Source organism: Salmo trutta, chromosome 26, assembly GCF_901001165.1.
Source record: "Salmo trutta chromosome 26, fSalTru1.1, whole genome shotgun sequence".
In the NCBI taxonomy this organism is placed as follows: domain Eukaryota; kingdom Metazoa; phylum Chordata; class Actinopteri; order Salmoniformes; family Salmonidae; genus Salmo; species Salmo trutta.
Genome location: NC_042982.1, coordinates 23,796,791 through 23,812,229, shown reverse-complemented (window position 1 = coordinate 23,812,229; position 15,439 = coordinate 23,796,791). Strand labels below are relative to the sequence as shown.

The 15,439-nt window shown below is 48.5% G+C and overlaps 1 protein-coding gene across 3 annotated transcripts in view; it reads left to right on the top strand.

Annotated features, from left to right (window-relative positions):
* LOC115163461 (protein turtle homolog B-like) overlaps positions 1-15,439 on the top strand; it is an 82,369-nt gene that overhangs the window by 16,732 nt on the left and 50,198 nt on the right. For all 3 annotated transcript variants that reach the window (XM_029715350.1, XM_029715349.1, XM_029715351.1), the window contains exon 2: positions 15,194-15,391. In XM_029715350.1, the coding sequence (XP_029571210.1) occupies positions 15,194-15,391 (198 nt within the window). The remainder of the gene's footprint in view (positions 1-15,193; positions 15,392-15,439) is intronic.

Sequence of the window (15,439 nt, the reverse complement as noted above, 5' to 3'; positions counted from 1 at the left end):
GTGGTCTGCCTGGCAACAAAGGGATTGGATGTGCGCGGTTACGCGAGCACGCCATTCCTGCTTTTTCTTCTTGAATGAATATGCTATTGTCCGGTTGGAATATTATCGCAATTTTATGTTAAAAATACCATAAAGATTCATTTTAAACAGTGTTTGACATGCTTCTAAGTACGGTAATGGAACATTTTGACTTTTCGTCTCTCGTTCCGCGCTCGCGGGTTATGACTTTGGATAAGTGATCTGTACGCACGAACAAAACGGAGGTATTTGTACATAAATATGGATTATTTCGAACAAAAACAACATTTCTTGTGGAAGTAGCAGTCCTGGGAGTGCATTCTGACGAAGATCAGCAAAGGTAAGAGAATATTTCTAATACTAATTCTGAGTTTAGGTTGCCCCGAACTTGGCCGGTGTCTGAATAGCTCACCGTGATAGCTGAGCTATGTACTCAGAATATTGAAAAATGTGCTTTCTCCGTAAAGCTATTTTAAAATCTGACACAGCGGTTGCATCCAGGGGTAGTCCATCTATAATTCTTTAAATAATTGTTATATATTTTGTCAACGTTTATGATGAGTATTTTTGCAAATTGATGTGCATATTCTTCGGACGTTTTGGTGGGAATACATTTTCTGAACATCACGCGCCAATGTAAAATGCTGTATAAATATGAACTTTATCGAACAAAACATACATGTATTATGTAACATAATGTCCTAGGAGTGTCATCTGATGAAGATCGTCAAAAGTTAGTGCTTCATTTAGCTGTGTTTTGGGTTTTATTGACACATGTCCTTGCTTGGAAAATGTCTGTGTGATTCTTTTTGTCTATGTACTCTCCTAACATAATCTAATGTTTTGCTTTCGCTGTAAAGCCTTTTTGAAATCGGACAATGTTGTTACATTAAGGACAAGTGTATCTTTAAAATGGTGTAAAATAGTCGTATGTTTGAGAAAGTTGAATTATGACATTTTGTTGTTTTTGAATTTGCCGCCCTGATATTTCACTGGCTGTGTCCCGCAGGTGGGTAGCCCATAGAAGTTAAAGCATTGAGTAAAACAAACTTAGGGAGTAGGCTTCTAATGTTAACATGCGTGAAATCAAGGCTTTTACGGTTACGGAAGTCAACAAATGAGAGCGCTTGGGGAGTGGGAATGGAGCTAGGCACTGCAGGACCTGGATTAACCTCTACATCACCAGAGGAACAGAGGAGAAGTAGGATAAGGGTACTGCTAAAGGCGATACGAACTGGCCGTCTAGCACGTTCGGAAGAGAGAGTAAAAGGAGCAGGTGTCTGGGCACAATAGCAAAGATTCAAGGCATAGTGTACAGACAAAGGTAAGGTAGGATGTGAATACATTGGAGGTAAACCTAGGCATTGAGTAATGATGAGAGAGATATCGTCTCTAGAGACGTTTAAACCAGGTGATGTCATCGCATATGTAGGAGGTGGAACAACATGGTTGGTTAAGGCATATTGAGCAGGGCTAGAGGCTCTACAGTGAAATAAGACAGTAATCACTAACCAGGACAGTAATGGACGAGGCATATTGATATTAAAGAGAGGCATGCGTAGCCAAGTGATCATATGGGTCCAGTGAGTGGTTGGGCTGGCTGGGAACACGGCAATTCAGACAGTTAGCAGGCCGGGGCTAACAAGCTAGCAGTTAGTAGGCCGGGGCTAACAAGCTAGCAGTTAGCAGACTGGGGCTAGCAAGCTAGCAGTTAGCAGACTGGGGCTAGCAAGCTAGCAGTTAGCAGACCGGGGCTAGCAAGCTAGCAGAAGGGCCTTTGGGGTACGTCGCGATGGAGGTAAGTCTGTTTTTGCCTCCTCGTGTGGTGACGTCGATAGACCAGTCATGGATTAGTAGGGTTCCAAGTAGCTGTAGATAGTTAGCAGGCCGCGGTTAGCAGAAATGGGCCTTCAGCGGACGTCGTGCCTGAGGGGCCTGTTGGAATCCTCGGGCAGATTATGTCGGTATTCTAGTCGTAGAGGATCGGCGGGGTGCCGTGCCCCGTACCGGCAGTAGAAGGGGTCTGGATATTGTAGCCCAGGAGTGGCCTTCGGTGGTAGCCCAGGAGCCCTAGCCGGGCTAGCTTCAGGCTAATTGGTGCTTGCTCTGGGATGGAAACGCTAGCCAGGAGTAGACACCCGGGATTGCAGTTAGCTAGTTGCGAAGATCCAGATGAAAAGGTTCAGAGTTTGCGGTAGGAATCCGGGGATATGGAGAGAAAAATAGGTCCGTTATGCTCTGGTTTGAGTCACGAGCTTTCCGAGCTAAAGGTTAGCTGATGACCGCTAGCAGTGGTTTGCTGTTTGTTGCTGGCAGCTAGTTAGCTGGCTAGCTTCTGTTGAGGGATTCCAGATCCGAAGTAAATAGAAATACTTTAGAAAAAAATAGACTCACGCCACATTGGGTGAGGCGGGTTGCATGAGAGAAACATGAGTTTCAAGTTTGGGGAAGATAATTTTCACCATAATAATGCACCTTTATAATAAAAGCTTTACATTCAGAATTGCATTTGCGGTCACTTTCGATAAGGGTGTTTTCCGCTAATAGTTTATCAATGTTTTAAGCTAAGCGTTCTGATCTGTTACGCCAGCCACACTGCGTGACATTTTTTGGGATGCTAGTAGTTGTATTATTTTGGCACAACTGTCCCAGACTATGTTCGGAGTATTTATTTCTCGCATAGAATAGAATATGTCGACTTTTGTACTATTGGGGATAGTAGATTGACATAGGCTAGTGCTTTTGCTGTTCGTTAGGCCTACTCATCTTGTTGGCTAACGAAAAGTAAATGTGGACAGTTCTTCCAATATCTTCAATAATCACCTCGGAATTGGATAAGGACATGCGCAGTTGCGTCCCCGATGTGTCTGTCTTCACTTGTAGCCTGTGAGAAAGACCCGATCACGTGATGGAGTGTGCGCAGCACTCAGGGAGAATGGCACAAATTCCCCTACACTGCAAATGGCATGGATTTTTTTAGGCTGCATTAAAGCCACACAAAGGGGATGCCGCCATTAAATTCTAGGCATTATCAAGTGCTTGTCAAATTGTGAATGAGTGACTGATGTAGTGTGTACAGCCTACGCAAAAAAATTAAGCAGAGCTCATGCCTTTCAAGTGTCTTTTTTCAAATCATCATTAGAGTCGCATCATACAGCCTTACAATGTATTAAAAATCAAAACAAATAGCCCAACATTTGTAGAACATCTAAAGTTACATTAATAACTATATAATTAATAACTCTAATAGGAATACCTATTTCTTTGTTAACTGCTCAACACAGAATAACCACATGTTCGCACTCCCTCAAATCATTTGGAGAAAATATCCTTTCTATTTCATTCAGCTTTGTTCAACTGTATTCTTCATACTATAAAATAATATAAAATAATGCCACAGAGTTCTAAGCGAATCTTGTCAGCTAAATTAACTAGTGTATCCCAAAGCCATTAGTCATAGCCAGATCAGGACCTAACATAAGGACAACTCAGAGTATGCTATTCTGTTCTTCTGAAATAGACTACATTTTCTTCATATCATGCTTCTTTAGACCTGTCTAAAATAAGTAACTGATTTATTGTGAAGGTGTAGGCTATATTACATGGATTTATTAGACTTTTTAAAATGTAGATGTTCCAAAGGTCTGCATCAGTGGCTTGTAGGCTATGTGTGAAAGCCAGGAGATGCTAAATGTGTTTATGTTAATAAACGGTCAATTGCCTTGGCTGACAAAATTTTGTGACCGCCACAGCCCTAGTTAGGATACATTAAAACATACAGTAGTTCTGAATTATATGTCTAAGAAGGTTGTTGTCTTAGTTACAATACTAAACTAATATAGGGCAGGCTATAAAAGATTGACTCGTGGTCTTTCTGTTAGATGTATTGGTGCCTCAGTGATGACACCTGGTCTTTGAGATAAGCTCAACCTGTGAAGAGGTAGTGGAGGTTAGAACAGGGAGGGCCTGTATCATGATTTGCACCGCTGGCATTTATGTCTTGTTGAGAGCGTAAATATGTTCCCTTGAAAAAGCTCCCATAAACCCTGCCGGGTCACTGTGTCTCCATTAAGGAAATGAAAATGGCGGTATCAGTGACCCTTGTCCCCTTGTGGTGATGTCATGAAGGGATTGGGGAGTTATTAGCCAGGCAGTATATTATCCTGGGTCTTTATAGTAATTCCTACATTGCTCTATTCCTCTGCCCAGAACTTAGTGCTCTCAGGGCAGGCCGGCAAGTATCCAAAAAAGAGCTCCTGAAACCTGACTGTCTGAAGAGAACCAATGGGTTTCAGCACTGCTGTGCCCCGAGCACAGAGTATAGGCTTTATAATGTGACAGCACTTAGTTCTCAAGCCAAACAATGTGGATAATATTTTATCCTCCTCAACTTGTGTGGATAGTACTTGGCCTGCTTGGTCCCTTACGTAAAAAACGTGAACGCATGAATAGAGAATGGCTGCAGTTTTACATGCGTTGTTTGTAACTTTTTTTTAAAACTTATTTTGTACATAATGTTGCTGCTACCATCGCTTCTGGACATCAGAACAGCGATTACTCACCTCGAACTTGACAAAGATTTTTTCTTTAATGAGTCCGGCGCGAAGGATATACTGCTTTCTCGGGAACAGGCCCAAATCCCCATCATTTGCATGAAGAAAAGACGGAGAAAAAGGGGGTGGAGGTCAGACTGCCTTCTGAGAATTCGTAGGCGAATGAGTAAATCCCCTCTACCATCAGTCCTATTAGCCAATGTCCAATCATTGGATAACATAATGGATGAGCACCGATCAAGGATATCCTACCAATGGGACATTAAATACTGTAATATCTTATGTTTCACCGAGTCGTGGCTGAACGACAACATGAATAACACAGCTGGCTGGGTTTTCGGTCAAGATAGAACAGCTGCCTCCGGTAAGACAAGGGGTGGCGGTCTGTGTCTATTTGTAAATAACAACTGGTTCACAAAATGTAATATTAAGGAAGTCTCAAGGTTTTGCTCGCCTGAGTATCTCATGATAAGCTGTAGATCACACTATTTACCAAGAGAGCTTTCTTCTATATTTTTTGTAGCTGTCAATATACCACCACAAACCAATGCTGGCACTAAGACGGCACTCAACGAGCTGTATAGGGCCATAAGCAAACAGGAAAATGCTCATCCAGAGGCGGCACTCTTTAATGCAGGGAAACTTAAATCCGTTTTACCTCATTTCTACCAGCATGTTAAATGTGCAACCAGAGGAAAAACAACTCTAGACCACCTTTACTCCACACACAGAAATGTGTACAAAGCTCTCCCCCACCCTCCATTTGGCAAATCTGACCATAGCTCTATCCTCTTGATTCCTGATTACAAGCAAAAACCAAAGCAGGAAGTACCAGTGACTCGCTCGATAAGGAACTGGTCAGAGGATGCAGGTACTAAGCTACAGGACTGTTTTGCTAGCACTGGCTGGAAAATGTTCTGGGATTCTTCCGATGGCATTGAGGAGTACACCACATCAGTCACTGGCTTCATCAATAAGTGCATTAATGATATCGTCCCCACAGTGAACATACGTACATACCCCAACCAGAAGCCATGGATTACAGGCAACATCCGCACTGAGCTAAAGGGTAAAGCTGCTGCTTTCAAGGAGCGGGACTCTAACCCGGACGCTTATAAGAAATCCCGCTATGCCCTCTGACGAACCATCAAACAGGCAAATCGTCAATACAGGACTAAGATTGAATCGTACTACACCGCATCCGATGCTCGTCGGATGTGGCAGGGCTTGCAAATGATTACGGACTACAAAGGGAATCACAGCCGCGAGCTGCCCAGTGACATGAGCCTACCAGACGAGCTAAATAACTTCTATGCTGCGTGATCACTCTCTCCGTAACCGATGTGAGTAAGACCTTTAAACAGGTCGACATTCACAAAACCGCAGGGCCAGATGGATTACCAGGACGTGTACACCGAGCATGCGCTGACCAACTGACAAGTGTCTTCACCGACATTTTCAACCTGTCTCTGACCGAGTCTGTAATACCAACATGTTTCAAGCAGACCACCATAGTCCCTGTGCCCAAGAACACCAAGGTAACCTGCCTAAATGACCGACCCATAGCACTCACGTCTGTAGCCATGAAGTACTTTGAAAGGCTGGTCATGGCTCACATCAACACCATTATCCCAGAAAACCTAGACCCACTCCAATTTGCATACCGCCCCAACAGACCCACAGATAATGCAATCTCTATTGCACTCCACACTGCCCTTTCCCACCTGGACAAAAGGAACACCTACGTGAGTGCTATTCATTGACTACAGCTCAGTGTTCAACACCATAGTGCCCTCAAAGCTCATCACTAAGCTAAGGACCCTGGGACTAAACACCTCCCTCTGCAACTTCCTAACAGGCCGCCCCCAGGTGGTAAGGGTAGGTAACAACACATCTGCCAGGGTCCCCTCAGGGGTGCGTGCTCAGTCTCCTGCTATACTCCCTGTTCACCCGTGACTGCATGGCCAAGCACAATTCCAACACCCTCATTAAGTTTGCCGACTACACAACAGGGCTAGGCCTGATCATTGACAACGATGGAGAAATAAGAATAATGTGGTTTCATGTGAAATCATGTGGTTTTCCGGCAAGGGGAGGCTCATTTAGCTTAACCAGTGTTTGTAAAGTAGCCCATGTCATGTATTGCTTTTCTCTTGCTCGGGGATACAGTTGATTATCACCTTATAAGTAATCCAAACTATCTAGATGCCTTATAATCTATTAGTGTGGAAGACACATGTTTAGTCAATAAAAATATTTTTAATTGATAGAAGAGGGCACGATTTCAGGTAACTGAGTTTTGAATTCTCTGATAAGTCTTCTACAGAAAAATACAATGTTGTCCATCACAGACTGACTCCAACTGAATAGATTAGTTTTCTGAAAATAGATCCAGTCATTAGGCAGCTACAACACACAGTAAAAGGGTGCTGTGAAAACTAAGAGGAGATAGGAGTAGTCTATCATCGAAAATATGGAATGTGTAATGTATGCTGCACAACTAATATGTTATGAAGGTGTTATAAATAGGGGTGTTAAGGCGTGTGTAAAGGTGAAGGCTAAATGTGATCGACTCAACAAGTTAGTAACAATTTCAATGGAGACTGAATTAGTTAATGCATGTATAGCTCTTCAAAGTCAGTTCAGAGTAAGATCTTAAGTGGGTATGGTGTAAACTGACAGAGTGAAGGAGAATTAATTAGTCCGGGTCGGGTCCTGCAGGGCTCATGTGATTTTGTTGTGCGACAGAAGCAGAGTGGGGTGAACAGCTTATCACACAAGTGCATTAGATCGTGGTGTTTACGGTCTGTGGAGCAGCGGCACCATGTCTACCACCCTCCAGCCATCACCACTCAGTCTCCTCTACCATGTCTACCACCCTCCAGCCATCACCACTCAGTCTCCTCTACCATGTCTACCACCCTCCAGCCATCACCACTCAGTCTCCTCTACCATGTCTACCACCCTCCAGCCATCACCACTCAGTCTCCTCTACCATGTCTACCACCCTCTAGCCATCACCACTCAGTCTCCTCTACCATGTCTACCACCCTCCAGCCATCACCACTCAGTCTCCTCTACCATGTCTACCACCCTCCAGCCATCACCACTCAGTCTCCTCTACCATGTCTACCACCCTCCAGCCATCACCACTTAGTCTCCATAACCATGTCTACCACACTTCAGCCATCACCACTCAGTCCCCGCTACCATGTCTACCACCCTTCAGCCATCACCACTCAGTCCCCTCTACCATGACTACAGCCCTACAGCCATCACCACTCAGTCCCCTCTACCATGTCTACAGTCCTCCAGCCATCACCACTCAGTCTCCTCTCACTCAGTCCTCCAGCCATCGCCACTCAGTCTCCTCTACCATGTCTACCACACTTCAGCCATCACCACTCAGTCCCCTCTAACATGTCTACCACCCTCCAGCCATCACCACTCAGTCCCCTCTAACATGTCTACCACCCTCCAGCCATCACCACTTAGTCTCTTCTCACTCAGTCCTCCAGCCATCACCACTCAGTCCCCTCTACCATGTCTACCACCCTCCAGCCATCACCACTCAGTCTCCTCTATCATGACTACAGCCCTCCAGCCATCACAAATCAGTCCCCTCTACCATCTCTACCACCCTTCAGCCATCACCACTCAGTCTCCTCTCACTCAGTCCTCCAGCCATCACCACTCAGTCCCCTCCACCATGTCTACCACCCTCCAGCCATCACCACTCAGTCTCCTCTACCATGACTACAGCCATCCAGCCATCACCACTCAGTCCTCTCTACCATGTCTACCTCCCTCCAGCCATCACTACTCAGTCTCCTCTACCATGACTACAGTCCTCCAGCCATCACCACTCAGTCTCCTCTCACTCAGTCCTCCAGCCATCGCCACTCAGTCCCCTCTACCATGTCTACTGCCCTCCAGCCATCACCACTTAGTCTCCTCTAACATGTTTACCGCCCTCCAGCCATCACCACTCAGTCCCCTCTACCATGTCTACCACCCTTCAGCCATCACCACTCAGTCCCCGCTACCATGTCTACCACCCTTTAGCCATCACCACTCAGTCCCCTCTACCATGACTACAGCCCTCCAGCCATCACCACTCAGTCCCCTCTACCATGTCTACCACCCTTCAGCCATCACCACTCAGTCTCCTCTCACTCAGTCCTCCAGCCATCACCACTCAGTCCCCTCTACCATGTCTACCTCCCTCCAGCCAATACTACTCAGTCTCCTCTACCATGACTACAGCCCTCCAGCCATCACCACTCAGTCCTCCTCTACCATATCTACCACACTCCAGCCATCACCACTCAGTCTCCTCTACCATCTCTACCTCCCTCCAGCCATCACCACTCAGTCCCCGCTACCATGTCTACCACCCTTTAGCCATCACCACTCAGTCCCCTCTACCATGACTACAGTCCTCCAGCCATCACCACTCAGTCTCTTCTACCATATCTACCACACTCCAGCCATCACCACTCCGTCTCCTCTACCATGTCTACAGCCCTCCAGCCATCACCACTGAGTCTCCTCTACCATGTCTACCTCCCTCCAGCCATTACCACTCAGTCTCCTCTACCATGACTAAAGCCCTCCAGCCATCACCACTCAGTCTCCTCTACCATGTCTACCTCCCTCCAGCCATTACCACTCAGTCTCCTCTACCATGACTACCACCCTTTAGCCATCACCACTCAGTCCCCTCTACCATGACTACAGTCCTCCAGCCATCACCACTCAGTCCTCCTCTACCATATCTACCACACTCCAGCCATCACCACTCAGTCTCCTCTACCATCTCTACCTCCCTCCAGCCATCACCACTCAGTCCCCGCTACCATGTCTACCACCCTTTAGCCATCACCACTCAGTCCCCTCTACCATGACTACAGTCCTCCAGCCATCACCACTCAGTCTCTTCTACCATATCTACCACACTCCAGCCATCACCACTCCGTCTCCTCTACCATGTCTACAGCCCTCCAGCCATCACCACTGAGTCTCCTCTACCATGTCTACCTCCCTCCAGCCATTACCACTCAGTCTCCTCTACCATGACTAAAGCCCTCCAGCCATCACCACTCAGTCTCCTCTACCATGTCTACCTCCCTCCAGCTATTACCACTCAGTCTCCTCTACCATGACTACCACCCTTTAGCCATCACCACTCAGTCCCCTCTACCATGACTACAGTCCTCCAGCCATCACCACTCAGTCTCCTCTACCATATCTACCACACTCCAGCCATCACCACTCAGGCTCCTCTACCATATCTACCTCCCTCCAGCCATCACCACTCAGTCTCCTCTCACTCAGTCCTCCAGCCATCGCCACTCAGTCCCCTCTACCATGTCTACTGCCCTCCAGCCATCACCACTCAGTCCCCTCTACCATGTCTACCACCCTTCAGCCATCACCACTCAGTCCCCGCTACCATGTCTACCACCCTTTAGCCATCACCACTCAATCCCCTCTACCATGACTACAGCCCTCCAGCCATCACCACTCAGTCCCCTCTACCATGTCTACCACCCTTCAGCCATCACCACTCAGTCTCCTCTCACTCAGTCCTCCAGCCATCACCACTCAGTCCCCTCTACCATGTCTACCTCCCTCCAGCCAATACTACTCAGTCTCCTCTACCATGACTACAGCCCTCCAGCCATCACCACTCAGTCCTCCTCTACCATATCTACCACACTCCAGCCATCACCACTCAGTCTCCTCTACCATCTCTACCTCCCTCCAGCCATCACCACTCAGTCTCCTCTCACTCAGTCCTCCAGCTATCACCGCTCAGTCCCCTCTACCATGTCTACCTCCCTCCAGCCATCACCACTCAGTCTCTTCTACCATGAGTACAGCCCTCCAGCCATCACCACTCAGTCTTCTCTACCATGACTACAGCCCTCCAGCCATCACCCCTCAGTCTCCTCTACCATGTCTACCTCCCTCCAGCCATCACCACTCAGTCTCCTCTACCATGTCTACCTCCGTCCAGCCATCACCACTCAGTCTCCTCTACCATGTCTACCTCCCTCCAGCCATCACCACTCAGTCTCCTCTGCCATGACTACAGCCCTCCAGCCATCACCCCTCAGTCCCCTCTACCATGTCTACCTCCCTCCAGCCATCACCACTCAGTCTCCTCTACCATGACTACAGCCCTCCAGCCATCACCACTCAGTCTCCTCTATCATGTCTACCTCCCTCCAGCCATCACCACTCAGTCTCCTCTACCATGTCTACCTCCCTCCAGCCATCACCACTCAGTCTCCTCTGCCATGTCTACCTCCGTCCAGCCATCACCACTCAGTCTCCTCTACCATGTCTACCTCCCTCCAGCCATCACCACTCAGTCTCCTCTACCATGTCTACCTCCCTCCAGCCATCACCACTCAGTCTCCTCTACCATGACTACAGCCCTCCAGCCATCACCACTCCGTCTCCTCTACCATGTCTACCTCCCTCCAGCCATCACCACTCAGTCTCCTCTACCATGACTACAGCCCTCCAGCCATCACCACTGAGTCTCCTCTACCATGTCTACCTCCCTCCAGCCATTACCACTCAGTCTCCTCTACCATGACTACAACCCTCCAGCCATCACCACTCAGTCTCCTCTACCATGACTAAAGCCCTCCAGCCATCACCACTCAGTCTCCTCTACCATGTCTACCTCCCTCCAGCCATTACCACTCAGTCTCCTCTACCATGACTACCACCCTTTAGCCATCACCACTCAGTCCCCTCTACCATGACTACAGTCCTCCAGCCATCATCACTCAGTCTCCTCTACCATGTCTACCACACTCCAGCCATCACCACTCAGGCTTCTCTACCATATCTACCTCCCTCCAGCCATCACCACTCAGTCTCCTCTCACTCAGTCCTCCAGCCATCGCCACTCAGTCCCCTCTACCATGTCTACTGCCCTCCAGCCATCACCACTCAGTCCCCTCTACCATGTCTACCACCCTTCAGCCATCACCACTCAGTCCCCGCTACCATGTCTACCACCCTTTAGCCATCACCACTCAATCCCCTCTACCATGACTACAGCCCTCCAGCCATCACCACTCAGTCCCCTCTACCATGTCTACCACCCTTCAGCCATCACCACTCAGTCTCCTCTCACTCAGTCCTCCAGCCATCACCACTCAGTCCCCTCTACCATGTCTACCTCCCTCCAGCCAATACTACTCAGTCTCCTCTACCATGACTACAGCCCTCCAGCCATCACCACTCAGTCCTCCTCTACCATATCTACCACACTCCAGCCATCACCACTCAGTCTCCTCTACCATGTCTACCTCCCTCCAGCCATCACCCCTCAGTCTCCTCTACCATGTCTACCTCCGTCCAGCCATCACCACTCAGTCTCCTCTACCATGTCTACCTCCCTCCAGCCATCACCACTCAGTCTCCTCTGCCATGACTACAGCCCTCCAGCCATCACCCCTCAGTCTCCTCTACCATGTCTACCTCCCTCCAGCCATTACCACTCAGTCTCCTCTACCATGACTACAGCCCTCCAGCCATCACCACTCAGTCTCCTCTACCATGTCTACCTCCCTCCAGCCATCACCACTCAGTCTCCTCTACCATGTCTACCTCCCTCCAGCCATCACCACTCAGTCTCCTCTGCCTTGTCTACCTCCCTCCAGCCATCACCACTCAGTCTCCTCTACCATGTCTACCTCCCTCCAGCCATCACCACTCAGTCTCCTCTACCATGTCTACCTCCCTCCAGCCATCACCACTCAGTCTCCTCTACCATGACTACAGCCCTCCAGCCATCACCACTCCGTCTCCTCTACCATGTCTACCTCCCTCCAGCCATCACCACTCAGTCTCCTCTACCATGACTACAGCCCTCCAGCCATCACCACTGAGTCTCCTCTACCATGTCTACCTCCCTCCAGCCATTACCACTCTGTCTCCTCTACCATGACTACAGCCCTCCAGCCATCACTACTCAGTCTCCTCTACCATGACTAAAGCCCTCCAGCCATCACCACTCAGTCTCCTCTACCATGTCTACCTCCCTCCAGCCATTACCACTCAGTCTCCTCTACCATGACTACAGCCCTCCAGCCATCACCACTCAGTCTCCTCTACCATGTCTACCTCCCTCCAGCCATCACCACTCAGTCTCCTCTACCATGTCTACCTCCCTCCAGCCATCACCACTCAGTCTCCTCTACCATGTCTACCTCCGTCCAGCCATCACCACTCAGTCCCCTCTACCATGTCTACCTCCCTCCAGCCATCACCACTCAGTCTTTTCTGCCATGACTACAGCCCTCCAGCCATCACCACTCAGTCTCCTCTACCATGTCTACCTCCCTCCAGCCATCACCACCCAGTCTCCTCTACCATGACTACAGCCCTCCAGCCATCACCACTCAGTCTCCTCTACCATGTCTACCTCCCTCCAGCCTTCACCACTCAGTCTCCTCTACCATGTCTACCTCCCTCCAGCCATCACCACTCAGTCTCCTCTACCATGTCTACCTCCCTCCAGCCATCACCACTCAGTCTCCTCTACCATGTCTACCTCCCTCTAGCCATCACCACTCAGTCTCCTCTACCATCACTACAGCCCTCCAGCCATCACCACTCAGTCTCCTCTACCATGTCTACCTCCCTCCAGCCATCACCACTCAGTCTCCTCTACCATGACTAAAGCCCTCCAGCCATCACCACTCAGTCTCCTCTACCATGTCTACCTCCCTCCAGCCATCACCACTCAGTCTCCTCTACCATGTCTACCTCCCTCCACCCATCACCACTCAGTCTCCTCTACCATGTCTACCTCCCTCCAGCCATCACCACTCAGTCTCCTCTACCATGTCTACCTCCCTCCAGCCATCACCACTCAGTCTCCTCTCACTCAGTCCTCTCTGTCACTGATGCATCAGATGCAACTGATGCTACTGATGTTCTCCTTCTATTTCCTGCATCTTATAACGGTGTGTGTCCGTTGTTCCTTTATACCATTACCAGTTAGAACTTACACTGAAAGTGACACATTTTCACTTTCTATAAGCATGATAAGTATATGTATATTTAGCTTTAGATAGCAATTATTGGTGCTCTTTACTCATTCCCTTCCCTGTAAGTGGTCTCTTTGAGTCAAGCTTGTAGGCTACTTAGCCTCCTTATATTTTGGAATGCTTGTGTAGGCTGTGTTGCTGGTTTGTTTAGCTTTGGCTTTAGGTCTTAGCTACAGGCTGTACTGTGGTCATGTGCAAGGTCCAGTTTCTCGGCGTATGGCACGTGTTCCAGTGGGCTGGTCATTAACACTAAGCCATGGATTTTTACACTGCTGTTTTTTGCATCGCTTACCAGAGAGACACAATGGCAGATTCCAGGAGTAAGGCCCGTGACTGGTAGACCACGGCTCCACTTTAACAAAAAGTGTAATTTGATTAATTCTGCTCTGTTTCAATCCAAAAGCTGTGCTGGCTAAATCAAATAAAGTGGATTAACTCTTCCACCGGATAAAGCAGATTAAACTGGTAAACACAATCACTGACTGATGCATAGGACCTTCAGGGGTGGAGCCTGTAATAGAGGTAAAGAGGCATTATCACTGAAAGAAAAGGAATGGGAGAAAATATTTGGGGTTTTAAGTTGAGGGTGTTTAATTGTAAAGGAACAATGGCAACCGTAGCACTTCCTATTTTACACAACACCGACAATGATTTACACACACAACACAAGGCATGAGTTCCATTACAGAAACCTACCTTGAGAATCGTACTGCTACCTTTTCCCCATCCTGAGGCGTAGCCTTTCTTTGCCACTACTAAACTTGGATGCTGTACTACCTGAAAACATTAGCAGCCATAATGCAAGTGATAGTGTTAATGAAAGGTATTCAGCCAGTATTTCTGGAGAGTGAATCGTTAGCATGTCTCTTGATCCCTGAAGCGATGTTCCCCCCAGGGCGAGGGGAGAGAGGGCGGAGGGGCGGCCATACTCAGTCTGTTGGATGGGATCCAGAGATCCAAGCTGGCTCAATGAGAGCAGAGGTGGGGAGGCAGCTGGACAAAATCCATTCCCAGAGTGAGTGTTCTGCTGAGGCAGGTAGGCTGACCTTTCAGCCGTCCAATAGGTCAACCCTCGGTAGTGTGCCTGGACATCCGTGGCTAAACGCCAGCCCAGCCCTGGTAGCGCTCACAGTAAAGCCCATATGAGCAGCAGCCAGCTCTGATCAATGGAACTGCCTGGGCCTGGCAAGTTATAGTACTGTAGGTGACCTACGCCTCAGACAGAACTCGCTCTCACCAGGAGAGATGACGACACAGGGACTGTACAGAGTCAGACTGTCCTGTACTAGAACCATGGAAGTACCTACAAGGGCCACCAACACTGTAGGCAGGGCTGCTAAATCTTACTTTTGATGAGCTACATGGCCTGTTTTATAGGCATTGGGCAACTAAGCAACAATGTCTTCTGTTTGGTCAGCACAGCACAGCTGTAGTGGTAGAGAACAGAACAGTACAGCACATGTATTGTACTGTTACCTCCCACCTTCTCTAAGAGACACTCTGCTCTTTGGTTAAAATACCCTCTCCGGTTATTCCCCACAGGTGCCCACGGAGTGAGAGAGGAGCCCCGGTTTTTGACGGCGCGCGCTGGAGAGAGCGTGATCCTGGGATGTGACGTGTCCCCTCCCCTGGACGGCCAGCAGCCCCCCTATGTGGTGGAGTGGTTCAAGTTCGGAGTGCCCATCCCCTTCTTCATCAGCTTCCGCTTCCACCCTCCTCATGTCGACCCAGAGTACACCGGTAAGAACCAAGCCTTCCACCCTCCTCATGTCGACCCAGAGTACACCG